Source organism: Prinia subflava, chromosome 10 (genome assembly GCF_021018805.1).
Source record: "Prinia subflava isolate CZ2003 ecotype Zambia chromosome 10, Cam_Psub_1.2, whole genome shotgun sequence".
NCBI lineage: Eukaryota > Metazoa > Chordata > Aves > Passeriformes > Cisticolidae > Prinia > Prinia subflava.
In genome coordinates this window covers 11,926,944-11,954,283 of record NC_086256.1, presented here as the reverse complement: position 1 = coordinate 11,954,283, position 27,340 = coordinate 11,926,944, and the positions used below count along the sequence as shown (strand labels likewise).

The window sequence follows — 27,340 nt, the reverse complement described above, 5'->3', positions numbered from 1 at the left end:
GAAACATTTTGTTCTGTATACTCTTCGGGACAGAGAACATAGGTAGAATTCACCATTCAAAGACTAGACTTGAAATTCTGACTTGTAGGTTTAGCTTGGAGAAAAAAAATTAAAGAAGCAAATGATCAAGAACAAGCATGTATTTCCAGATAATTTCACCTATGAACACCTGCTCATATTTATGTCAAGAAATACTTATTTTGGTATATGCTGATTGTATTATAGGACGCAAATCATTCTTTTCACAAATTAAAAGCCCTTAAAAGGTCTTTCAGATGTATCAGACAAGTAGGTTTGCATCAGCAATTAATCATAAAGCACACAACTTGATAAACCCTGGATCACTTCAATGCAGCACTTGAGCAGTACATTCCTGACAAAACTTTATTCAACTGCAGGCCAAAAATCTTGCTCAATTAACACCACACTTGTAATTCTGTTTGTATTCTGTTGCTATCAAAACAAGGATTGGGTGAATAATCAGCAAATCAACTGATATAAACTCTATGATCCTAACAACTAAGAGAGGAAACACCCACAAAGGACCCTGTCCCACTGCATTTCCCACTGAAACTCTCTGGCTAAAGCACTAATCGTTCACTTCCCTGAAACATTTTTTCAAGAATCTAATCCCACACTACACCTACTTTTTATTTTTAAACTCTTCCTTTCTACCCTTCTGTCCACATTGCAGAACTATTTTCCACAATGCCAGGCTGATCATGGTGTAAGTTTGGTTCATCGTGTTCCAAAAGAAAAGCAGAGGCAAAGCATCACAAACAAGCCCAGCATGCACAGAAAGCACCAGCAGATTTGCCTCCCAATGAACCAGAATTCCTTGTGTACCAACTCCCCTCTGCAACACAGTCCTGAAAAATACCAAGTCCAAAATTAAGCAGTCATTCATTGGCTTGCATCATAAGCTGATACGAACACCAACTCCAAAAGGAGTATGAAAAAAAATTCCTGCTAGATCAATTATTCATCTTCAACTACAATTCAGATAAAGTTAAATATTTTAACCAAAGTAGTGCTGTGATTTCATTAATTTGCCATAATTTCTAAAATTATAATTTTATATCTCTCTACATATATCATAATTAAAATAGAATGGCATAACAAAATCAAAATAGTAGTTGCAATTTAGGGTCCCTTGATGTGTTGAATAAAGTATCTCTTTTGAACTAAAAACATCTATAGTTCTTCTGACACCCAAGGGTTTTTCAAAACCAAATTAATCCCTGCTTTTAAGAACAATTATTTTAAATGAAAATAAATGTCACCAGAGGATAATGCTGCTTTTTCATGGAAAGGAAACTCATCATACCAGATGCTTTTTTTGAAAATCATTCTGTGGCTTGCCCCAAACTTCAGATGGTGTCTGAACTAAAGAAGTTCCCTACTTGTTCTGCTGCTCTGATAACTTTATGCTCCACACACTACAGCCACGACACTGACAGAAGCCAACACGAATTTAAACTATGCTGCAGAGCAAGCCTAGAAAAATTCTCTGTGATCTGAACAAAAGTGAAAGAGTATTTGTGCATTTCAGTGATTGCATATCATTGCAATCATTGCATTCAGTGATTCAGACATTCATACCTAGACTTTCTCCTTGAAGCCTGTGATACTGGAGTAATTAAATGCTACCTGCCAGATATACCAAAATATCTGCTGTAGCCGGGCTAGGGTCAGTATCTAATTTTCAACTAACTCAGGTAATTTTGGACTCTACCACAGGCAGTTTGCAGATGAAATACAGCTGGATCTGATACAGATCTCAGACTTAAATGTTGGTATTTGTTAGCTCAAACCAGAACTGGGCCTCATTTATATCACAGGAAAACTACAGGACCCTGTTTCTAGGGAATAAATTAAGATTCCATATGACTTGTGATTTAAACCCTCTGACCCGAGCAAAAAATCTAAATTTCTTGAGACAAATTTGTTACACTAAAAGGAGACAAAGCTAACACCAGCTTTATAATGCAATGATACAACTGGAGCTGTCAAATTCTCTCCTGTATCCCAATCCCACTTCCTTTGACGCTGCCCACTGACAGAGCAGGCACTACCAGCACTGGCACTGAGCCCCTGGGAGTCACAGCAGGGACAGCCCCACCTGCCCACAGCAGCTCTGCTGCTCATCTGTCCACGTTACAAACCCAACCAAATGTTGATTTCAACCCACTGCCAACCACTGTTTTTCAATACAACTCTAAAGCAAAACCCACAACACCCTGACAATGGAGGGGAGGATTTTTAGGTTCTTAACTGTGATCTGACCTAAAGCTCACAAGTAGCAGTAAACTGTTGAAATAAGAGCAAACAGACTGCCGTAAATAAAAAAAATATTTACATTGTAGAGTAAAAAGACTTCTCAATCCTAGATTTCCCTGGATTTTTGGAAGTGCTCAATATTTGTTCTGAATTATTCCAGCCATGATTCTCCTACCACTGTCTGCCTCACAGCACTCGAAATACAGTCCTCACAATCACTATATATATTTAGCTTAGTGTATTATTGATCAGAAGAGGAGATTAACTACCAGATTTTCATAGATGCATAGGTACATACATTATGGGCAATATCCTATAAAATTAATATCACTGAGTGGGTGGAGCTGTTATCACAACTTAAGTGCTTTAAAACCTGGAGACAAAAAAGTATAACTTTTATACAGAGATGTGCATTAAACATTGGCAAATACATTAGGCTCTTACCAGGAATGGGCTCCAGCAAATGCAAGAAACACACATTATAGCCAAGAGCTGAATGATCATTTCAAAATGATGAGATCTGCCTTGTCTTTGTTGACTTTTAAATTTGACTCTTAAGAGGGTAATTCCTGTGACAGCATTGCACAGGAATGAAATAGCAAGAGCCAGGAACCCAAGGCAAGAAAAAAGTAAGAGATAAAATCTGTCTTCCCAGTCCTCAACATGTTCTGTTTTATAGAAGCACCAGGTCCTCGATGCTTGAATTTGGTAGGCTCTAAACCTAAGAATAGGCAGCAAAGCTATAAGAACAGCAAACAGACATACCATAGTCAACATCATTTTCACATGTCTAGAAGTCATTTTTGTAGAGTGAAATATTGGCTTAGTGACTCCAATGCACCGTTCAACAGCCATCACACTGCCCAGGAAGAGTGGGCACAAACCAAAGAAAACCATGCAGATGCCAAAAACAGTGCACAGGATGTTGGACTGGTTAAATCGAATCCAGTCTTTATCTGATGCATACACAAACACTGCAATGGCTCCATTGATGAGGTGACCGAAGAGATCTGTGACAACCAAACCACTGGCAAGAAGCAAAAAGGAGGCTTTGGATTTCTGTCTGAATCTCTGGTATGCCTTCATGAGAATCACTATTGCCAGACTGTTGGACAAAATTCCCACCGTCATGAAGATTATTGAAAAGAAAACGGAAATCTTCTTCTCCGTGTGGCACGTTGTGTTTTTGAAGACTCCAAATCCAGCCAGTCCTGGTGATTTTGAACCATTCATGGTTAGGAAAGGAGCGCAGCCCTCAAAGCATTTCAACAGTCTTGTAATCAAAAGGCATCTGCAATATTAAAAACAAATATACACAACGCTGTAAAAGGCATACCACTGTTCAAATGGCATTTGAAGCAGAAATTCCATAATATTAGTCTGTGGTACAAATCTAATTTTCCAGTTTTCTGAGTGATATGATATGGCATCACATTTTAAGCTCATCACTCATAGGGTAAAACAATTATCTTGCATGCATTACACAATGCAAATATAGCCTACGGGAAATTCAGAGTCTCTGCATGCATAATATATACAAAATAATGTATAAAAACATATCATGTTTATGTACATATAGTAAGATAAACAATAAAACAATTCTGGTGGTTAAACTACACTAAACAAACATTTTTGCAACAAACTCCAAGAATGAGAGTATTTAACCAGCCCAGCCACAGTCAAAAGTGAAAAACCGAAACTGGAGCATTTTGAGATCATAATCATGCTCCATTTTTAAACATTTATTTTCAAAACAACGTCTTAGCATCTTCTAAACAATTCTGCTCCCACAAATTCATGTTGTAAAGCTTTAACCTAACCAGCACTGAAGCCTTCAAATTCCCAGCGCCCTCGCTGAAGCATCAACTTGGTTTTTAGACGCACCGTAGTTCAGAAACCAATTCTGCAAGCTACTTTAGACTTTATCTCTCATCGCTACTCCAAAGACATTCCTAATAGCAAAACCTTCCCAGGCAGGGAGGGAAAAAAAAAAAAAAAAAAAAAAAAAAAAAAAAAAAAAAAAAAAAAAGGTAAGAAAAAATAGCAGGCGTTAACAGCCCGTATTACAAACTGCCGCTGAAGCCTCTCGGTCACTGAGCTGCACCGGGAACGGGGCACGCCGGAGCGAGGCACCTCTGCCGCTCGGGAGCGCTCAGCGGAGCGCGGCCGAAGAACGCCTGAGGCGAAGCGCTCAGCGCAGCCCCCTGCGCGGCTGCCCGCGCCCAGCGCTGCGCTCCGCGGGCGCGCACGGACCGGCGGGCACGGGCAGGGAGAGCGCACAGGCGGGCACGGACAGGAGGAGTGCACAGGCGGGCACGGACCGGCGGGCACGGACAGGGAGAGCGGACAGGCGGGAGCGCACAGGCGGAGCGGACAGGCAGGAGCGGACAGGCGGGCACGGACAGACGGGCACAGACAGGAGGAGCGCACAGGCGGGCACGGACCGGCGGGCACGGACAGGGAGAGCGCACAGGCGGGCACGAACAGGCGGAGGGCACAGCAGGCACGGCCAGGCGGGCAGCCCCGGTGCCGGAGGAGCGGCGCCCCCGCCCGCAGCCCCCTTCTCCCTTAAGCGCTGCCGCCGCCGGGGGCGGGGCGAGCCCGGCTCTCCGGGCACAAGTGCCACGCTCCCCGCCTGCCCCGCCACGCCACCGCTCCTTCCCTACCCCGGTCTCGGCGTCCGTCCCGGCCCCGCCGCCGCTCACGTTCGCTTCGCCCCGCGGGGCCGGAGAGAAGCGCGGCGCGGAGCTCCGCCGGCCGCCGCCGCTGCCGAGCCCCTCTCCCGCCGGCGCCGCCCGCGCCCGCCCTGCCTCCGCCTTCTCCCCGGCCTCCCGTCCGCCCTCCCCAGCCGCCCCCGGACGCGCTCCGGCTCCGTCCCGGGGATGCGGCGTTGCCCGCCCGTATCCCCGCAGGGGTCGCGGTCCCGGTGCCCCGGGGCGCACACGCACCTCGCCCCGCTGTCCCGGGAGCGCCGTGCCGGGCTGCGGCGGTGTCCCCGGCACGGAGAGCCAGGCTGCCGTGTCACAGCACAGCGACGGGCCACAGGGCCACCCCAGGCGGGCAGGGCGAGTTCCTGCCCACCAGGCTGCAGCCACAGCAGTGGCAACTCGTGCGGCAACCAAGAGGCCGCATCTGTCCTCCGCCACATCCCTCCGTCACCTCTTCCTCACTTTCCACATCCTTCCCAACTGGGCACTCCAGCAGCACGCCCGGGGCTCGGGAAGGGCCAGCCCCAGGAACGCTGTCGCGGATGCAGCTCGGCACATCCCTCGACATTCGGTCCCTCGCACCTCCCGGGTCAAGCAGAGCTAACAGTGCTCCTGGGACCATCTCTGTACCGGAGAAAGGCGAGGAGAACACATCCAGATGAGGCATTAATGACATGACTGATAAGGCTGGAAATCCAAAAGTTGTTTCCCATCATGCACTCAAGCTGTTAGAATCTGAAGTTATAGATGACTTTCAAGTTCTTTCATCCATCAGTGTCCAGTACTATCAAATGGCCTGAATGGGAACTTTTACTAAGAACTCTCACAATAGAAATAAGCCAAAATATAAAATCAATGTCAAATTATGAAACAAAACTGTAAAATATGACAGAATTTATCATAGGCTACAATGATGAAGAATTTAAATTTGTTTTCATTGACACACAGTCTTGAATGGTACTGTTCTTGGCACCACAAGACAATTATTTAAAAATTAAAATTCTCAAATATACTAGTTTTTGCTTATCTTTGCTTATATTTTGCTTATCTTTCATATCTTGAATAGTAAAGGTACTATTTCTGTAATCCACCAGTGAGGAAACCCAGGCTAGCTAAATGTATTTCTTCAAACTGTAATTAAAGTTACTTGCATAAACAGTTAAAAGCACCACATGATGGCCTTCTTCTTCAAAGTGCTTGCAGGATTTTGGCATTTTATCACACAGTGATCAAAAATGCTCAATTTGGCCTGTTTGGGACATATAAATTCCCGAAAGTTCTTTTTTAAGACAACAGTAAAACATAAAAATACCTCAAAATACATTATTGCCTATTAAAGTTCAGAGAAGAAGAGTCTGCTTTATGTTCCCCTGCCCAGGGATAAATGGAGACAGAGATCTCAAACTACAAACAGCTTGGTCCATGCCCTTCTTCCCTAGCCAGACTCCTTCACCCTAAGATCCTGAAATGGGGGCAATTTTGCTTGAAGAGAAGCAATGAAGTTGATACTTCAAGACTGCAGTCTGGGTGGTAGAAGCTGAAACAGCTGCTACATTATCAGGTAAATCAAGACAAAGGGAAGAACAGAAAAACCTCAAGACAACTGTTTCAGTGTGGTTGTAAAAATGCAGCCAGGGAAAGGCAAGCTTGCAGAGTGCATCCTGAGTGAAGCAGTAGCCTGCCAAAAGGAGGGAGAGTGGCATTCCAGTTGCTGCAGAGATGGGGGGAAAAGGCAAGAAATAGTGTTAGGAAAGTAAATATAAGCTTCCATCTCGCTTTTCAGACAAGAGACACTGGAAAGTGTGCCTGCACCTGTACACACCTGCACACCTGCACAGCTGTAAGAGAATAAAGTGCCACATGCCAGTTCTGTGCTGTGAGCAAGACAGCAGCCTGTTAAGCACTGGCATTAGCAGGAGAGAGATATCTGGGGCTCAGCCCTCTACACATTTGTGTGCTCCTGATACAGGTATAACTTAAAAAATGACTTCCCTGGAATGGGATGGGTTTGTAGGATTATGGCTAAGTAGGATGGAGATTTCAGAAGGTGTTGGAGGGGTGAAAACTGGCAGTGACACCAGAACTAAGTTTTTCATATTGACCAATAGTCAGCTCTTTTTCATCTCGTATTACTAATGAGAACAGGAGTGACCAAAATTGTCCCATCACAGCCTCTGCAGTTCTGAATGGGCAGCCACTGCTTTCTGAGAGGGCAGGAGTCTTTTCACAGGTCAAAACCTGGGAGAGAGCTGTGGGAAAGGAGAGGAAGCATTAATGTCATTTTCATCAGGGCAGTGGCTCTTCCTCTCAACAGTTTGACAGTCACCCATTAGGGAGCTGGGTTTGATTAAGCTGCTTTTTATGTCTGAGGACAAAAGCTGCAGGTGCAGGAGCCACAATGGAGTGTTTCCTGAGACTTTCTTGTTCTATCTGTTCAAAGACTGAAGAGCTGAGGTGGTGCCTTAGCTTAGCTCACTGACTTCAGCACTTCTTAATGTGTCAGGCTGCTCGTGTTTGTTGCACAACCCTTGACTCCTGGGTACTCCAAGAATCAGGAAGATAAATATTTGAATAAAGGAACCAGAACTCCCTGCTCAGTCAGTGAGTTTAAATTCAAGAGCAATAGCTTAACACAGAGAAAGAGATACAGAGATAAAAAGACATCTCTTGTCCTGTGACAATTGCAGTCCACTCACTGGTTACCAAAGAGTGGAAAGAAAATGTGACAAAAAACTTCTGGAGAACAATTTGGCTGGTTTCAAATGAAATGTACAGTAATCAAATCCTCAAAGCCTCCTGCTAAAAATCCAGGAACATACTCAAGTTTTGCAGTAATTTTTCACTAAATATCAGCGTCAAACAAGCTTGCTGTAAATGAACAGGTAGGCATTTCAGTAGCAACAACAATGTTGGTAGAATGCAAATAAAAACAACATCTCTTCCTCCTTTTTCATCCACTCATAAATTTCTTGCACAGCCTTCAATGATAGTTACTATATACTTTTACTATATTCACAGTTCTTGCTGCAAAACATTGGAAACCTTTTCCTTTCTGTACATGACAACAGTAAGTGTCATCTTTCCATTTAGTGAAATAGCAGTGATATAAGAGCCTTTATATTTCAGAGACAAAAGTAGTAAATCAAAATAACTATAGAAGGAAATTGTGAATATAGGATCAGAATTGGGGCACCTCAGTCAAATAAAGCTGTCAGTGGAAATCCTTCAGTTAAATGCCACCTTGTTCAGCCCATAATTGTTTGAGACAAAAAAGACTTCTGAGGCCACAGACACTGACAATGAGTCCCACAGTACCAACCCCACAGAGGGTTAGAGTTACTGCCCTCCATTTCTTCAAAATTAGCAATAGGACTTCCTTCTCCTCTGGAATTAGTGCCCTGCCACCCCCAAAAAACAACTTCTATCAAAGGTCCAACTATACACGATGAATGAGCTATTCAAATGAAGAAGCTGATATCCAGATGAAGGTATGAAAGGAGATTTAGGCTAGCTGGGATTTACATCAAAAAGACTGTACATATTTTGATGCATACCTACCATTCTAAGTATTATATGGCTGAGAAAATAAATTAAATTAATGCAAATGATGAGTTTCGAAAGGTCAATAAGAAATGCTGAGAGGTTGGATAGAGGTTTGCTCTCTCCTGAAGTTAGCAATAGTCAGACAGCAGAAGCACAGAGATAAAAAATTATAGTCTTGGAAAATCTGAGTCACTTGTTAAGAACACCAGCATTACTAATTCTTCTTGGATTTTTAGTGGTGTTTTTTAGTATTCTCGTTATGAAATAAGGACTTATTTCCATGTCTTTTTAAGGGTTGTTAAGTTGATTTTACAGCACATTTTCAAAGACTGGTTTTAAATCGTGTAGTAGTGAGAGACAATTTGCAATCTCATTTCATTAAACAGTTAAGACTGATAAGGGCTAATTTTGCTTGAGAAATTAATTACACCTCCTGTCTGGAAAATGCAATCAGAAAACTAGGTCAGTAATGTGGAAGGTGATCATGTACATAGTAAAATGACAGAATGTGCACAATAAAGGATGTCACAAATCCGTAGCCTTTTAATGACTCATATAAATTTATAAATAAATCTTCCTTAGAAGTGTTATGTGACTGTGGTGTATCCTCAAGATCCTGGCCTGATGGTGTTAAGACAAAACAGTAAGTTTCTGTCCAAGCTGGGAAATAGATGTAAGAGCACATGCACAGTCTTACTGGTGTGCAGTTAGACCATGCAGGTATCTCAAGCAAGTAATGGCAGTCAGAATATGTCTCCTTAAAGATCTGTCTCAGGATGCTGGGTTTGCCTGATTCTTGAGAAGGGTGGAGAAAATACATTCTGTCATATTCAAAATATGCATTTTAAAATATGTTTAAGACAATTCACCAAGTAAAGAGAAGTGTGGTTCAGCAGAGTGCAGACAACTCAGCCGTGGCTTTGTCATTCCAATAACCACCACTCTGACCTTCATACCTCACCATGAGCAGTGAAACAGTCACAAACTGCGGCTTGAGTACTGCCTGAATTGGGACACTGGCCAATGCAGCTAAAGGAGGAAATTCCTAGGTAGTTAAACATAAATTAAGGGTGTTTTGTAACAAGCCCCAGATCAGTTCAGGAGGTTAAAACCACCAACATGCCAGTAAGCATTCACTATCAGGGTGACATAAAACCAAGAAAGGTCATCAGGAATCATAACAACAAACATGCATCTTTCTGCTGAGATTCCACCTGCTGATATCTGAAAAGGGACTGTTTGCTCTTACTGGAAGTACAGCTGTGGGTAATGGTGGTTTATTTTCTAAACATCCCTATCAGCAAGGAAGTTAAATTCTTTGCTTCTTGATACTGAAACACAGCTCATGGCAAATGAGGTAAGAGTTGCTGTAGACAGAAGAGAGAGGAAATATACTCAATTTCCCTGGTGAGGTTTGGAGGCAGGAGAGGGGACACAGAGGTTTGCTGTGTTTGTGACACATATTTGCACTGTAGTTCTTTTCACTAGAAAGAGCAAAGACCGATTTTCTGTTTTAATGTGATCTCACAAGAAGAGCCCAAGAAGCCCATTCAGAGACAGTAATTTAACCAAGGAATTGATCATCAGATGTCTGATGGTACTATTGGTACCAAGCAAACATTGTTTCTGAGGTACCAGCAGACCTGCCAAGCAATTCCTTCATAAGCAAACCCAAACCTAAGTGCTAAACTACTGAAACAGCTGAATTTGACTGAGTCATCATTGCCAAACTGTGTTAGCAGAGAGAGCTCAAGTATCCGTCATCCAGCTATCAAAGACACAGACAAAACTTCCAAATGGAAAAAAAATTACTAAACCCCGAAGTTTCCAGTCTAAGTCAGAATATTTGCAATCTTCCAGGATATTCAATACAATAACAACAACAACAAAAAAATTATTCTCTGCTGCCTTATTCACATTTGTTCTGAACAATGGTTACATAAGCATAAAAATTAAGATGCCTCATATTGGTCAAATGATTCCCTAGTGGATCATGACAACCAATGCTAAATATTAGAAGTGGCTACTGAAACCTTTCATTGCATCAGTTTATTGATTTGCATTTATTCCTGCCTGGAGATACACTTTCATCTTAATCACATACTGTTACTCTAAAGTTATCTGATTGCTACAAATAGTGACTAATTTGGCTGTATCAGAAAGAACTGCAGGACAATAATTCTCCTTCCTTCTTCTCCATTTGCAAACTTTGAATCTGGTATTCCTGAACCCTTTTTTTCTGGTATGGCACTACAAGGCCTACATGGGAGATGATGAGGATCTTTCTGGGAGTGGTTTGATTCTTTTTTATGTGCACCTTTATGCATTACTTTGTACAAGTACAGCCCTTAGAAATGAGGGAAGATGAAGAGAATAATAGCAATGTGATTACAGAGGAGGTGTATCACTGAACTATAGAACTATGAATTTGAAAGCATTCCTTTCAAGAATTTATAGGAAGCTTCATGTAGCAATTCTGTACCCATTTATCTGATTAATGAATAGCAGATTAAACATTTTGTAACATATTTTTTAAAGTTCCATTTGATGTTTTAGAACCAAGGGTTTCCTTCTTTATGGTTATATAAAGTATCCATTTTTGGTACTGCCATAGACCCAAATTTTTGAAAGGCCAGAGGAGATACATCTTGCCATTACTGACTGAATATTGCCTGTTAAGGCTGGGGTAATTTGTAGTAAGTGGTCTCAATCAGGGGTGGAAGTACAGTTCTAGACATCACAATAACAATATAATTTTCTCTTATTTTTAATATGTGGGGCAAAATGTTCTCTCTTATGACTCAGTCTTTAGTATTTGGAGACATAAGAGCAAGCATCCTACAAAATTATATTAAATTAACTCCTTTTAACTTCATAACATCTCCTTTTCTCTTCTTCCATTCTCCAGAATGGAGACAATGCGAAAACAAGCCAGAAGAAATCTGAATGTAAATATCATCTGGTTAGCAGAAAAGCAGCCCCAGAATAGCCAATAATTACATTTCAAACAGTTCTCTCCCTGAGCAATGGCACCACAGCTAGAGACTGATGGGAATGCAAAACTATGTGGTTGCTCCAGATAAATAATGAAAAGTTATCTGAATGTTTTATAATCTAAAAGTGAGGAGAAATAATTTTTTCTGATATACCAAAGTAAACTAAATTAAATTAGAGTAAGACAACAGCGTAGGCAAGCAAATCTAATTTTAGAAAAAGTTTCATGTTTTCACAACAGTATTTTTTCCTAGAATCATACTTATCTTAAAGCAAAGAGAAACTTTAGACTCAACAACAAACCACAACCAGAAGCAGGAACTCAGCCTCAAGGCTTTCAACTAAGTGGAATTATTTGAATTTCCTGGCAGAAGATAATTTTTTATGAAGAAATAAATTCACATTAATGAAAAGAAAGAGCACTCACTTATGATGTGGAGAGGTCTCTCTGTGGAAAGATTTCATTAAGAATGATCTAATTTTTTTATAAGCAGTTCTCAAAGTGTTGGCTTACCTCAAGTAATATCTGTTCTAAAGAGAGTGGTAAACAAATTTATATCCTTAATTAGAATATATTAATGTGACAGGCAGCCATGCAACCATCCAGCTCTTACTAAATTAATACAATCTGTATAGATATAGTCTTAAGCCAAGCAGAAACATTACCTATGAAATCTCAGTAAGCCAGTTACCCTTGATAAACAGTAGGATTTGATAAGCAGAGAGCTCATGAAAGATAATGATATTTTCAGTAATTGCATTAGTGGAGTTTCACTGGAGAGAAGAGAGAACAAGAAGGTGTTTGGAGTCAGAGAGCTGAGAGCTTATTGTGAAGGAAGAGAGCAAAGGGGAATTCACATGCAGCACACTGATTTTCTTTGGCCTTGTTTTCTGAAGGGCAGAGGGTTGAATTTCTAGGTCAAAGGAAGGGTTCAGATTCAGTAAGGAACCTCTACAGGACAGGACTGACCAAACAAATTTCAGATTTAGTGATCAGTAGGGCCCACGTGCCCCTGGAGGTACAGGGGAAGAGACACAACCTCTGAGAGTCACAGGCCTGCAGCCACACTCTCCTGGTACTGTGCTTTGAGAATGAGAAATTTGGCTTTGTGTACTCAGAACAAAAATGTCCCAAAGGTCCTCAGAGGCCAGCAGCAAGTATTTGTACATGGATGTAAGAGAGAGAGAGCACAGAAAGAGTGAGTCTGACTTTTAAAGAATTAGTAACTGGGCCTTCAGCAGCTTCTGAGTCTAGGAATAACACTACAGGTTGTAAAAACATGAGAAGGGCTTATTTTTTTTAATCTCTGATTAGTACCAAAACAATTAATAGCATTTTAACATTCTGATTGCCTAGGGTCATAGCTAGTTAATAGTAAACCAAGAAATTATGCATCAGACTTCCACTTTCTAGCTTGGGAAACTGGACTAGGCAGGGCTGTTTACTCAGTAAAAGTAGAAGAGTAAAAAACATTTTCCTTCCAGAAGTAAAAAGAAAAAAGGTACAAAATTCATCCATAATACTAGTACTGTGTAGCACAGCAGTGGAAACAAGACAGCCACTGAGGAGCCTGATTTGGGTTAGAAAAGTACTAAAAGGATGAGTCTGTAAGGCTGCTGGACAAGTACCATTTCTGCTGAAATTTGGCTAAGTAGTCAATTATCAAGACCTTTATAAGAGGACATTTCATCCCATCATGAGTAATAGCTTTGATTCTTCTGCTTTCCTTTTTAACTTTCATTTGCCAGTACGAGGTCAGAGTTATTTCCTTCTGATAGTTACTCAGCCCTTAGGATGCAGGGTAAACCTCGAGCCCTTTCTGCTCTGGCTCCTGGTGCACCTGAGCTGTACTCAAGGAGTAAAAACTTCATTTTGGGTGGCTCCCAGACTTTGATTTATTTTTCAAGAAGATCAGTCTTTCCTATATATTTTCTTGGCTTTCGCAGCTAACTATGTGTTCTCTCCTGAGGTCTTCTGAAGGTCTTCCATTATCTCTGATAAAAGCTGATAAAAAGGAATTTTTTAGGAAAATGTGCTACTGTTTCCTCACATCTAGAAAATTTTAGATAGTTCTGGCTTGCTGCCACAGATGACCAAGGGTTTGGAAAGAATTAAATATGGGTAAGAATTAAGGGGTTGAATGAAAAAAGTGAATTTTGAGGGAATGCTGTAAATTAATCAAACCTGGTTAAGCAGAAATTAAGGGAGATGAAATTATATTCTACATGAGCATAAATACCAAAAATAAGAAAGAAAATGTTAAGGGTGAAGCCCAAGGAGACAAAACTAGTGCTAACTGGACTAGATTGAGCAATAGAAAATATCAGAAGAATGTAGTGAAATGAGAGGTGGGCAGCTGTGGTGTCTTCTGGCAGGGTCCTGACACAACACTGAACAGGAGAGCCAAACCTGACAGCCCAGTTCAACCACACAAATTTCAGTTCAGTGTTTTTTCAGTTTATTTAATTCATTATTTTTTACATTGGAAGAGGTGGAGTATTGTTTAGTTTAATTTTTTCTCATTTTGCCTTTTTTTTTTGCATTTCTATGATTAGTTTCATCTTAAAGGCCGGGGGAAAAAAAAAAAAAAAAAGAGACAGTGAGTCATGGCAGACAAGATTTGCATGAGTAGATTTGGTTTTCATATGAGAATGAAAAGGTAACATTTATAGAAAGACATCATGGTTCATAGTGGCAACACAGGCTACTGGTGGTTTTGGGAAGATACTGGCAAGTTATGAAAGACAGGAAAAGAAACTTCAATGCCTGAAAAGAGAAAATATTTTACTTAATGTTTCCTACTTTCTGAAAATAAATACTATCAGTTTTCTAAAATGTACTTCTTAAATAATAACAGCTATATCCTAAGCTAGGAATATAAAATCACCCATAACAGTATTACACTTTTAGATTGATCACAGAACTTCTATTTTTCTAAGAGTGTTACAATGTAAAATTGGCTGTTTCTTGTTCATTGAGTATATTATGTGAAATATATTTCCTTGGCAGCTCTATTTTTCAGATGTATTGATTGATTGACCATAATGAATTAAATCACAGGCTTTAAGTTTTACTGAACTATTAAGTCTTTAGTTAATCTGAGACTGAACATCTCATGAAAACATATACTTTATACAGATCAATGAGTAATAATTCTTTTAAAAATTACATATTTGAATGAAGTAAATACAAATGGAGAACTTGTGGCCATGAAACATGAAACCACTGACTCATGATATCTTCAATGATCAAAGGCCAGGAAAAGTTGCTGTTTTCAAATCTCATGTTTCCATGTTTTACTTTGAAAATTTTTTTTCACTATCTGAATGTGAAAACAGAATATCCCAGCAAGGCCAGTACAGTAAATGTCACAGGAAGAGGAGCACATATAATAAGCAATGTACAATATTAAAAAAGAAGAGGCCAAAGTGACTCAGAGGTTTGTAAGATCACTGAGCACAGTCCTTGTTTGCCAGAACCTACTCTTTGACGAAATTCATTGTGATCTTTTTGTCAGCTTTTTACAGCAATATTTAATATTTTGCTTAAGTTCTCAGTCCTTGCATTTGATGAGGTATATTGACAGAATAAATCCTGGAGGTAAGTTGCTGAGGCCCTAATTAGTTGTGTAGCAGTTTAGCTATATTCAGTCACATGTGAATGGAATGCATCAATATCAATGAGTTGTTAATATCTTCATAAAATACATGTTACCTTTTTTGGGAGCAGTTAAATTGTAGCTGAACCCATGAAGAGAGAAAAGTTTTCCTAACGGAGCCAAAACTAAAACTAAAAAAAAAAAAAAAAAAAAAAAAGGCCACCTAACTAAAACCAAGCCCTAAAACAACAACAAAAATCCTAATAGTAATAGGCTGTGGGACAATCTTTTCAAAAATTCAGTAATGACCCAAAACATAATGATCCAAACAAATTGTCCATCTTGAGCAAACAGCAAATTAGTCTGCACCCTCTATAAAGAGAACCCCTAGCTGCACACAGAATTTGTGCCAGGACCACGTGGTGACAATCTTCTGTTGTTTGTGGCAGAGCCCTCTTGTCACAAACTGTCACACTGTCACACAGCTGAGTCAGGGTTTCAGGTTAACCACTGCAGTTTTAGACATGCTAATAGAAAAAAAATCTATTAAAAATACTAAATTCTGTTCAAGAGCTATTTTCCTAAGAATCAGTGGTTTTCTGAGTCAGAGGTAAAATGAATTACAGACTGGAACACAGAGTATAACCATGTAGCAGCATCACCACTGATTTAGGCTTTGCTAAATGAGCAGTTATTTGCCATTGCACAATTAAGCCCTCACTAAAACAGAGGAAAATCATGTTACATTTCCCTCTTACATTTCCCAGAACGTTTCTGGGGACAAGCTGTACCCAAGAGCCTTGCTGGAGCAGAAGGGAAAAGAGAGGAGCTGTAATTAAAACTTGCTTCATTGAAATACTAGCAAAGAAGTCAGCCATGCTGCTCTATTTCAGGTGAGGATACAGACAGTAAAATGGGGCCTACAAGGATAATTTGGTTTAACAATACAGGGCATCAGCAACAACTTTCTAACAGCAGATAATTTAAGCAGTGAATCAGTAATAAAAATATTAAAGCTCATGGGTCATATTCATTTAAATGAGAAATTATGGACATGTATAATCTCCATTTCACATTATTTTTGAAAGAAAAAAAATTGCTTGACGTATTTCTGTACAGGCTTCAAGAACTTAATCAGCTATTCTGTAGAAAAATCCTATTCCAAGCTAATGGATATGGGCTAATGAGAACAATTCTGTAGCAGAGTATTTTGTTACATTTTTTCATGCTTTCATACACGATCACAATGAGGTGGCTGTATACTAGTGACCTGATAGACTACAGGACTGGGCTAGATTTAGGACCAGGGTTTTCCCAAGAATTCCAGCAGTGCAGCTCCATTCCCCTTCCCTGGGCTGACATCCATCTCCCAGCACTGGGTCAGATCCACTCACCAATTCCAGTGGTGCTCATTCAATACCACCATTTCCAACACCACCTCTGACTCTCATTTATTAATAAAGTATTTTTTTAATGAAATCTTCTAGGATCAGAAAAAAAGAAAATTCTTCTCCTTGCTTTGCAGCATAAGAATCCTTAGCAACAGGGCAGGAGAGTGCAGGAATGGAAGATCAGGAGTGATCCAAGGGTGGGAACTGCACCTTGCTGCTTGATTTGAATGCCTGCCGTGCACCAGGGCTCTGTGCAGACTCAGCACACAGCCCAGCTAGGTGAGAGTCAGCTATAAACCAGAACTGCATCTGGGCCCCTTCTTCTGGATGGTAAATCAAGCACTTTTAACCACCTAGGACCATGCTCAAGTTCTGCTGGTGACCAATTAGACATGGCAGAAAGAAAAGTTACTGAACCTGGGGAAAACTGTGATACCAGGAAACAATTTGGATTTGGTTTTGTAAGGGAATTCAGGCTTGAACATAAAAAATGCAAAATTATTTATACTAAGAAATACACCAAAACTTCTCCCCGTTTAAAAAACTGATCTAAAAATAGAGGTTGAAAATAGTAAACTAATACTGCTTTAGTAGACTTTAAGGGGCATTTCTTGGTGAAATATTATACCTAAATCAGCTCATATGAGCAATTATGCTTAAATATAGTTAATTAAAGCTCAAATTCATGCTACTTCATATTTTTCCCAGTATGATGTTGACAGGAGCATATCCGCATCAGAAATTTAATTTCTGCCTTCTTTTTTCCAGTGGGCCTGAATTGGACTGAGTAATTGACTCAGGAAGGAATTAAAATTCTAACACAGCATTAATTTTTCTACAACCAGACACTGTTACAACTGACATTTATATTTCATGCTCCTTGTTTTCTCATACTTCACACAAAACCTTGTCCTTAGACTGCAAGGGCCCTACACACTTGAATCACACTGAGGATATTGTGAATCAGATTCTCAGCAGAGAGCCTGATTGTGTTTGGAAAAGAGTCATTCCAACAGGTTTGAGCAGCTGTGGTCTACACCTCACCCTTTTCCCTGAAATTTTGATTAAATGTCACAGAGTGCATCATCCCTGGCGTTCTGTACTGATCCCAAAATTAACCTCCATGAGGGCTCACAGCTCGGCAGGCTGTGTTTTGGTGTCTCAATTACTTTACCATGACACATGAAAAGGGGATCAGGACCCTTCATCAATAAATGCAAACAGTGCTCACCTCCTGCTTCTGAACCTTCTGCCAAAGGAGCTGCAGGCTGTCTGGATCAGACACTTGTCTGGTTTCATCCTTTTTGCAGGGAAAAAGTCACATCCAATGCTTTGCCTTGGCCACAGACTAATAAGAGAGCAAACAGTTCCCACGGATCATCTGACTCAGCCATTTTTATTTTGGTTAAATGTCCAGGTTGCCTCCTTGTGATCACTTCAGACACAGTCATTGAGACAGCCTCAGAATACATACTGTACTTCTTATTTAACAAATTCCTTTACTTCACTATTTCTTTGTTACAGATCAGTAGTAGATGCACTATCCATCTCTATCTGATTTTTTTTCTCAAAAAGTTTCTCCCCTGGATAACAGTAACAATCAATGTTACTGGCATGAAAGCGTTTCTGATTCTACCTCAGTATTTATTCCAATGGATATCACTTGGTTCTGATTATCACCTGCCAACTGAAGTAATCAGTCACCTCTGACCCTAGAATAGCTGGTTGAATCTTATGGAAACTAAATTACTGTGTTAAAATAATGTTTGTCTCTTATTGTTTGCCTATCCAAAACTAAAAATGTTCTTCTTTCTAATGAAGTTACATAATTTCTTGGACAATCAGAGAAATAGTATGTGTAAGAGCTACAGCAGCCTTTCTTGGAATCTAGTTTTCTTCCATTAACTCTTCTTTCTCCATAAGTAGTACTTAATTCTGCTAAGAGCTGATGAGAAGTTTGTCTTCTGTGAAATTATTTCTGACCAAGAATTTTTTTTCTGAAGGAAGAAAGAATGAAATTCTTAATATCAGCCTCTTTTCCTATGAAGGTTCTTTAGAGTCAAAAAGAATACACAGCTACTGAGACATCATCTTCAAACTGCCTCTATTGTGGTGTGGATTTCTTGTGAGTTTCTGTGGCAATCACTTATAGATTCCTAATTTATTGACATAGTTTTTCAAGGAGGAAATAACCCAAACTGACTATTCACTATCTACCTGAAAAGCATGCACCACAAAATTCTGATGAGCTCAACCTTACTTTTACCGTACCTGAGTAGAATCTCCAATTCTGCCTCAGCAGCACAGGACCAAGCAAAAGACACCAAATCTCCAAAGCAGTCTTACCAGAAAAATTGAAAGTAGTCTCATTTTCAGAAGGGGTCAAGTGAAGCAAGGACCTGGCTTTCATCATAGTTGATAGCAATAAAGCAGTGAAATCATTGAAACACTTGAAAAAAAAGCTAGTAATCTGCCAACGCCATTCTAGGGAGAAAAATCCTATGTATTTATCAAAACAGAGTTTGCAATATGTGCCCCCATTACCCTTATTCCCAATTCTGAGAAGTCAAATTGCAGTGCCTTGTGTGGGAACTCACTGAGCTGAAGAGCACAAGGGAGGTCACTGGTGGGAAGATTTTGTTAGCAAACAAAAATTGCAGCTTTGGGATTCCAGCCCAACCTGTTTGGAGCCAGTGTTGCTCTACAGGTTCCATAGGGCAGAGCCCTTGTATGAGCTGAGATTTCCTGCCCCAACTGAAAACAAGACTGTGCATTACAACACCAGAGTCTTGGTTGAAAATTAACCTTTGCAACGAGCTCCTGTTTTGACCTTGTCAACAATATAGAGAAAAATCTGATCAAAGAAAAGGTATTGAGACCAGACATAATTTGGGGGTTTATTTTTTCCCAACAAAAAATGCACACCCTTTTCAAACATCATTAGAAATATCCCCTTTAAACACAGCAGAAGACTCATCTTGACAGACGCAGCAGCACCATAAATTCATTTAAAACAAGATGATGGGTAAAACTGAGAAATAATATTCTGGTATCGGAGCCTATATTAGTCTTGGAGATAAATGGTGCATGTCAAGAATTCTTATGCTTTGCTGAAGAGCTGGGAGAGAGAAATTGTGTAGGTACCAAAACTGTTGATAAGGAAATAGGGAAAAGAGCCAGCCTTGAATCATCACCACTCACCTGCCAGAAGGCAAAACAGTATATTCCTTGGCCAAATACATCATCCTGCCTTTCCCAAAGGAGCTGTGAGAACAGCTTTAGAGAATAGCTGTTCCCCTGTGATGTGTTCTGTTGAAATAGATTTTAAAAAATAATTATATGAGGTCATAAGCCTGAAAAAGAAAAGAAAAGAAAATCATTCCCAAAGAAAAGAAAAGAGGGAGTGAAGGACAAGTGGCCACATCAATAGGATAGGAGGGGTGCAAGGTGATGTGTAACTGAAGAGTAACAGAGATCAGGAAGGTTACAGAATTTTGGGAAGGAGGAGGCATGAGAAGGCTGTTATGGGAGCCTTACTCCAGCTTTACTCTTCCTTATGTTCCAATGTTGAATAGAAAGGAAGGTATACAAGTCTAAAAGAAGTTTTATATCTGTATTTACCTGACAGACATTAAACAAGAATTTAATGTTCTTTTGGGAAGCAAGAGAAATTCAGACATTTATTTTTTTAAAGACACATGTTGTCATGATTTTGAAATAGCAAAAAAGGCCCAGGTAAAGCACTTTCAACTGTTTCTTTATGCCTAGATTTTGGCTGCTTAATAACACAAAAAAAAAAGGAACAAAAAATTTATGAATTGTTTAGATGAAGATTATTATCTTCCCTTATAGTCAATTCATGGGCAGTCCTGCATTTGGACATGTGCATGTGGCTGCCATTGGACACCAAAAGACGTGTTCACCTCATCCCATAAGCAGAGCTGGCTGAGTTACCAGCCATGCCAGCTTTGCAGACAGATTTAATCAAATCCACGGCTTTAGCTGCTGCCCCTGGGAACTTTCTGACCCTTTTTTGAGGCACAGGCTGAAAGTCAAGACTCATGGAAATTAAAGACAGAATCCCCATTGACTTCAGGAGGATTGCACTCAGCCAAATGAATGATTGGCTGTTCTCTCACAGGCTAAACACAGAGCAGTCTGTATGTCTGTCACTACAGCAGAGCCATGGAAGGAATAATGCTGGCAAAATGCAGACCTAAATTTAGTGGGGATTAGAAAACCTTCATTAAATGCAAGGAAAAATGCAGAAATTGTTGTGGAATTAATCAGATGGTAACTGAAGTATATAAGTACCTGGGAAAAAAAAGAAGATGAAAGACAAATTGTGTCTGTACAGTCACTGTACTGAAAACATATCCTGACTTATGTCTGGGAGCTGTTTCTCCTGGAACCAAGGTGAGGAATGCACTGGCACTGTAAAAATTAAGAGTATCACTACAGTGTATTCAAGGTGTTAAACAATACCTATACTCCAGTAAGGCTAATACTAAGCACAAAGAGTTCCATTTGATTTGATTTTAAAGCAGAGGGTTTTTTCTATTTCTTACTTGAGCAACATTTTCTGCAGACCATGGCAGCTCGGCGAGACTGGGCTCTTGCAAAAGGACAGTCTCTGTAAGTGTAGGAATGTTGCACAAAGGTGGTTTTCTTTCTTTTCTTTTCTTTTTTTTTTTATTTTTCTTAAGAAAGAAATGGGAAATGAGGGAAGTGAGTAAAATTTTTAACATTAGCAGATTGTTTGCTATTATGTAAACAGCCTTGGGGGATTAGATGAGATGCAGTATTCAAACAAGAGGATTCAGTTTCATAATAAATGAGCTTTTAAATTATTCTGACATATTTAATCACACAAACAAGTTATCCCCAATTCAGAAAATCTTGTCCCAGCTTTTTCAATTTGTTTGCCTTACATCAGCAAATAACCTTACTCTTCTCCTCGGAAAACTTCCTTGCTTTTGTCCTGAGTCTTGTGATCTCATTTTCATTTACATGAGCCAATCCTATCCTTAGAATTTAGAGGTTTATAAACATTTCATGGTAATCTTGATAATGTATTTGTGATGTATTGAATCCAGTCCTAATGAAGGTTTGTTTTAAAGAAATGTAAACAAGAGGGACTTGTTCTCATCTAATGCAATTTGGCAGCGGAGTCTCCTGCAGAGAGGAAATGAGCTGTCCCATGGTTGGCGTCCTGGTCTGGAACTCAGAAATTCCTGATTTCCTCTGTTCTGCCGTAGACTTCCTGAACAACCTTAAATAAATTTCTCTCTACTTCTGATCCCCCTGTATAAAATGAAATAATAATAATAATACCTGTTTCCTGGTTAACAGAGGAAGGAAAATTAAACACAGCTGAAAAGCTCTCAATATCTATTCGCCAAGTTTGCGTGTTTGCTCCATAATGGAAATCCAACCTTTGGAGACACAGATTTTGTTCCATTCTAGAATCTGGTCCATGTCCATGTATGACAAGTTTTTTGGGATGTTTTGAACATTTCTAATCCCAGCTTCAAAGTCCTTGTGTCTGTTAGATCCGTTAGCCATGTACCAAGGGCTGTACACATGGTTACTGCCAGTGGAGTTCACACTTACAGTGAAAAGGGTGACTCACACCAATGGTCAATATTCCAATAGAATACCAGGCTGGAAGGGATTTTAAGGATCATCTGGTCCAACCTTTCTTGGCAAAAATACAATGTGGACAAGATGGCCTAGCACCCTGTCCTGTTAAATCATAAACTACCCGAAATTAATTATAAGTCCTAGGTAATTATTTATATTGCTTACCTTTTAAGCTGTTACCTAATTTAGATAACAGATAATTGGAAAAAGTAGGAAGATAGAAATTTATACTGTTTCCTATTACATGCACTGAGAAAAAAATCTACTCACAAAAGAATAGTTATGATAAAATATTTAAATTATTCTCTTGACATTTTATGAAAAATAATATTTGGACACTGGACACAGTTAAAGAAAAGACACTGGAAATATATTGGAAAAAATATCTTATATTTGTTCCTACTGTATCATGTTTGACCTCCGAGTCAGAATTTTACTTTGGTCTAACAGTAAAAATCGGAAATAAAGCAGAGACTGATAAACTTCATTGAGTTACAGTAGCATAACTGTAAGAAAAAAGAAATAAACTAATCATGTAATTTACTTTGGGGATAGGAAGTTTGAGAAGTAGGACTGAGGAAATCATAACTAAGGGAGAGGTGATAAATTGGTATTACTCCATTGCCTTGCCAGTGTATACTAACCCTAATCTTATCACCTTTAGAGAAGGGAGCTCAGCCCAATCTTTGCTATCTTTTGTAAAAAGAACAATAAAGGTGTAGGTAGAACTAAGGCTAGTGAAGATTATTGACAACTGATAACCGGAGAGCAATAATCAAATGGAGGCCATTATGCTGTACTCATATCCCAAATCTTTTGGCATTATCATTATCAGATCAAATTAGTGACAGGAGGGAGAAAACACCACAACTTCACCAACTAACTGACCCAACCTTTTCCCAGTTATTTCTTTTCCTTGATTCTCTTTATATAGTGATATCTCATCTATAAAGACTTAGAGAGAGTAGTATATACAATACATGTAAAGTGAGGTGATGTGACATTTGGTAAGCCAGACTTTCTTATATTTTTTTCTAGTATACCTGGGTTTAGAGGCAACAATAACAGTAAAACTTGGAGAAAAATTATCAACCCAAGCTCCTAAGACAACCTTTCCTCTGTAGTAAGTAGTTCACTATATAAAGCTTCAGTGGACTGCTTTGCATACAGTTTTGGTGGAGAAAAGTTTGTAGTTCCCTCTCACCACACCTTCTCTCCACTGTAAATGTCGCAGCAATGGGACTAGCAAGGCAGATGGACAGTGGATACTGCTGCATCAGGAGCTCTTCCCTTACAAGCCAAGTGTATACACAGCTAGAGTCAGAGCTGGGAAACCAAGGCTTGCCAGAGTTTAGCTCTGCACCCAGATCAGCAAACCCACCAGCACTGGCAGTGCTGTGCCCATGGTCTGGGGACATCAGACACAAGCAGTGACTGCAAACATTTCAAATTGATTATCAAACCAGCACCACTAACACACCTGCTTAGGGAAATTTCATTTTCTTAAGTTATAAAATTCTTTTAGCTGACTAGTTTCTCCTTCTTTCACTTATTAAAGCCTTCCCAGGAAGTGCAGCTTCTCACTTATTTGCTATTTTCCACAGAACTTGGTTTTGTTTTCTTTCTGTGGCATTTCAAGCCCTGCTTGCTGTTAAGAAAACCTCAATGTGGTCCGACACACTGAACTTGGACACAGACATAAGTAGGTCTGACAGGAACTTTTCCAAAGTGTAATTGAGACTGCTGCGTTTTTCAGTTTAGCCTTCTCAAAGATATGCAGCATTGAGTTTAAACTAACTAACTAAATAAATAAGTTGCTAATTTACCAAAAGTGACCCCTGGGTTGGCCCTAATTACATATCTAGCCTACCCAAAACACACCTTCTAGCTTTACTCCACACTCTTTACCACATTCTTCATATGAGCTACTCTTGGCAGCTGTGTTTCACCTAATCAAAGCTGTGTTTACTGAATAACTGCTTTAACATTGTTCCTGTGACAACAATGCAAAATAACAGCAGCTGTACATGTTTAATTTGGTGATCAATGTATCAAATGACAGCTTGAAAAAACCAAGTGCTTGAAGAAGAAGGGAAAGAGGAGAGGGAGAGTGCCTTCATAGCCAGCACCTAAGTGACCTATTTCCATTTCCCCAGTGCCACAGCAGACAAAGAAAATTGTGGTTATTTAATTTGTGCTTGGACAAACAAGAATGGAATTTTTTTAATTCTTATTTTCCATCTGAGAGTCAAACACTACTGACGCAGATGCAGCAGAAACCACAGCCTTTGCTTGGCTCTGCAGGACGGGCAGCATGGGTCTCCAATCACACCTTGGACTCATTTCTGCAGCAGGATACAGCCAAAGCTCTTGTTCACCTCTCTAAACCCTGTTTGTGTTGGGTAGTTTCTAACAGCATTACTTCTGTGTCTATTCTGTACTACCTTATTATAAGTCAAACATGAAAAATTATTTCTCTGTCCTTCATGTTGCCTCTTTCTCCACATTGTATTTTACCTTCACTAGAGACATAGCTGATCTGGAGATCCCAGCTGAAGATTTTAGAGCTCATACTGTCTGGAAATTGTAATTCTGATGATGACTTAAAATATGAAGTCCTGGTCCAGAAAAACCACTTTTTAACAAGTTTAAAACCTGTCATTATGTCCTGATCTAAACCAGCTGCTCACATTATAAAGTGACAAGTGAACACTGTCCTGAAACAGTACATGTGCATCACCTACAGATCTATTACTACACCCAACCAAAGGAAACTATGAATCCTCAAATAATAGCACCTTCAAGAGATTCCAATATTAATTCAGTTTGAATTCAAGTTTGTCATAAAGAAAGAAATACATCTAAAAGAGCAAACTCCCCTGTCTTCTCTATTGTGGTTGTTTCTCTGAGCCTGCTTTGACTTTGGTCACATTTCACGTTGATTTTCAGGTTCAAATAAAGGCATAATCCTACTGAGTTCCTCTGCAGCTGATGTTAAAACAGAAAACATGCAAATAATTTTTTTTGTTCAGTAGCCAACAGGAAAAAAAACCCAAAACCAACAACAACTAAAAAGAACAAGTTATTGGTTATTGTTTTGGGTCTGTCCCAAACTGAAATGTTTCCACATACTCAGCCAGTTAAGACAGATCATTTGAGATTAAACAAAACATTTCATTCAAAGAGAAATAAATCAGACATGCTTAGTAACACCAGCCAGCCAGAGTCAGAAAGCATTAAGGAAAAACCCCCTTTGAGTGCCTGCCTCTGTGCAGCAGAGGTGGGATCCTGTGGCTCTCAGGTCACAGAAGCCCACAGGCAGCCCAGGGATCATTCCTGTGCCTTGCCTGGCTGTGTAAAGCAGCAGGGTTGGGTTTTGTGGGAACGTGCTGGCTGTGTCCTCTGAGTCCTTCTCTAGAAGAAAGGAGCCAGCTGTGGCCAAGACTCTTTGCCTGGATCAGTGACAAGTGGCATGTTCAGCCTCAGGGAGCTGTTGTCACCTCATGCCTATGACCTCCTTCTCAGAGTTTCCTCTTCTCAGCTTTTGAGTTACAGCATTTTGCTCCTTGATCAAGCAAAACAAGGAATACCACTCACAAGTTTCACCTTTTCCTGTTGGAAAATCATCCAAAATATAGGTTAGTTGAGCATTAACACTGCCCTGCACACTCCAAGAAGAAATGTCACTCATCCCATGAGTAGACCAGAGAAGCAGACTGGGACGTCATGGGAGCAAACCCTGGTTAGCAAATATTCCAGGACATATTCTTCACCTTGCATTGCATGAAGTAGTACACTTTGAGAAGTAAATTGTTCACCTAAAAACAGTAGGTCAAAGGTATGAAAGAAAAATTCATGTATGTCTTGAATTCCTTTGGGGTTTAGTGTAGACCAATGTGATAGTCCACATTTCCTCAGAAGTTATTTAAATTTCTAAATAATTTCATGCTTTTGCATTTAAAAAAAAAAAAAACAACTGTTCATTTTATATCTCCTCCTGGAAAAATAAACAATCTTTAGGATAACTATGAGAATGATCCTCTTCCTATGCAGATTTTTCTTGAGAAGAAAAGCCTTGAATTTTAACATATAAATTAATTACCACATAGACAAAAAGTAACACACTTACTAAGACCAGTAAAGGAGCCACCATCCACATGAAGGGTATATGTGTGAGCCACCAAAAAAAGATAAAAGTTAGTACATCTCTTTTTTCAACATGATAAAGGACACCATTCTTTACTGGTCACTTCTTTTTTGACAGCCACTCCCGTCAAACTGTTGAATTTAATAAAAACAGAAGGCACTGCATTTTCAAAGTTAATGCTTGAAGTGAAATGATGTTTAACTCCCCACAAGCATCAATATTTTGTTTATTTAACAAAGAGGTTAAGGAATTCATGTGCCTCTTCTAGAGCCACATCCCACACTGCTTTCAACCCTCCTGGCGTGCAAATTTGGGTCAGCACTGACAGTGCTGCAGTAATTGCAAGGAGGACTGGGAAGTTGCAAGTCTGTGAACAAAACAAGGTGTGCCTTCATAGCTGTAGGTGGCAGCTGCCTAAATAAAACACAGCAGGGATATGAAGAAAAGAACCTGAATTTCTGCAAGTGGTTAAAGAGAATTAATTCACTTTTCCCTCTTTAGGAATGAAATCCAGTAGCAATTCAGAGTTGTATAACTAGAAATATCTAATATCGGGGTAAGTCAAAAATCACAAAGAAAAGATTAAGGTTTTCGAAAGCAGGCAAATTTTCCATTACATTTCAGCTGTGGAAGTCTTTTTGACCCTTTTCTCCCGTAACTTTTCTCTTAAAACTTGCTGTAGGAAAAAGCAAGTCTTACACACCCTGCTTCCCTGATTCACACAGAAGTGTGTGAATCACATATCATGAAATGGCTGACTTCAGCCTGGAACCTCGAGCTACCAAAAATAAATACTAACTCAAAGAAAATGTTAGTGGGATTTTCATCATTTAAAATCAGTGACGTCCCCTGATCAGGACAGCCTTCAACCACCCAAGGTATTTCTGCAGTGAGGCACCACACTGATTGAATAGCAGGGCACTAGCCCTGCTGAAATATATTAAAACCTTCATAAGGTGATAATGCCACTTCACAGGAGTGAGGATCAGTCACCAGGATTGTGTCCCTAATTCATATTCACCCTGCAAAGCAGTA

General features: G+C 39.8%; 1 protein-coding gene across 9 annotated transcripts in view; it reads right to left on the bottom strand.

Moving 5' to 3' along the window:
* Window positions 1-20,555, bottom strand: part of PTGFR (prostaglandin F receptor) — a 34,959-nt gene extending 14,404 nt beyond the window's left edge. Inside the window, exons 1-3 of one of the 9 annotated variants that reach the window (XM_063407350.1) lie at window positions 4,725-5,189; window positions 4,101-4,245; window positions 2,725-3,571 (exon numbers count right to left, since the gene is read on the bottom strand). In XM_063407350.1, the coding sequence (XP_063263420.1) occupies window positions 2,725-3,513 (789 nt within the window). In that variant the 5' untranslated portion in view covers window positions 3,514-3,571; window positions 4,101-4,245; window positions 4,725-5,189. The other 8 variants (XM_063407347.1, XM_063407345.1, XM_063407344.1 and 5 more) reach the window with 8 other exon arrangements.
* Window positions 20,556-27,340: the final 6,785 nt, after the last annotated feature.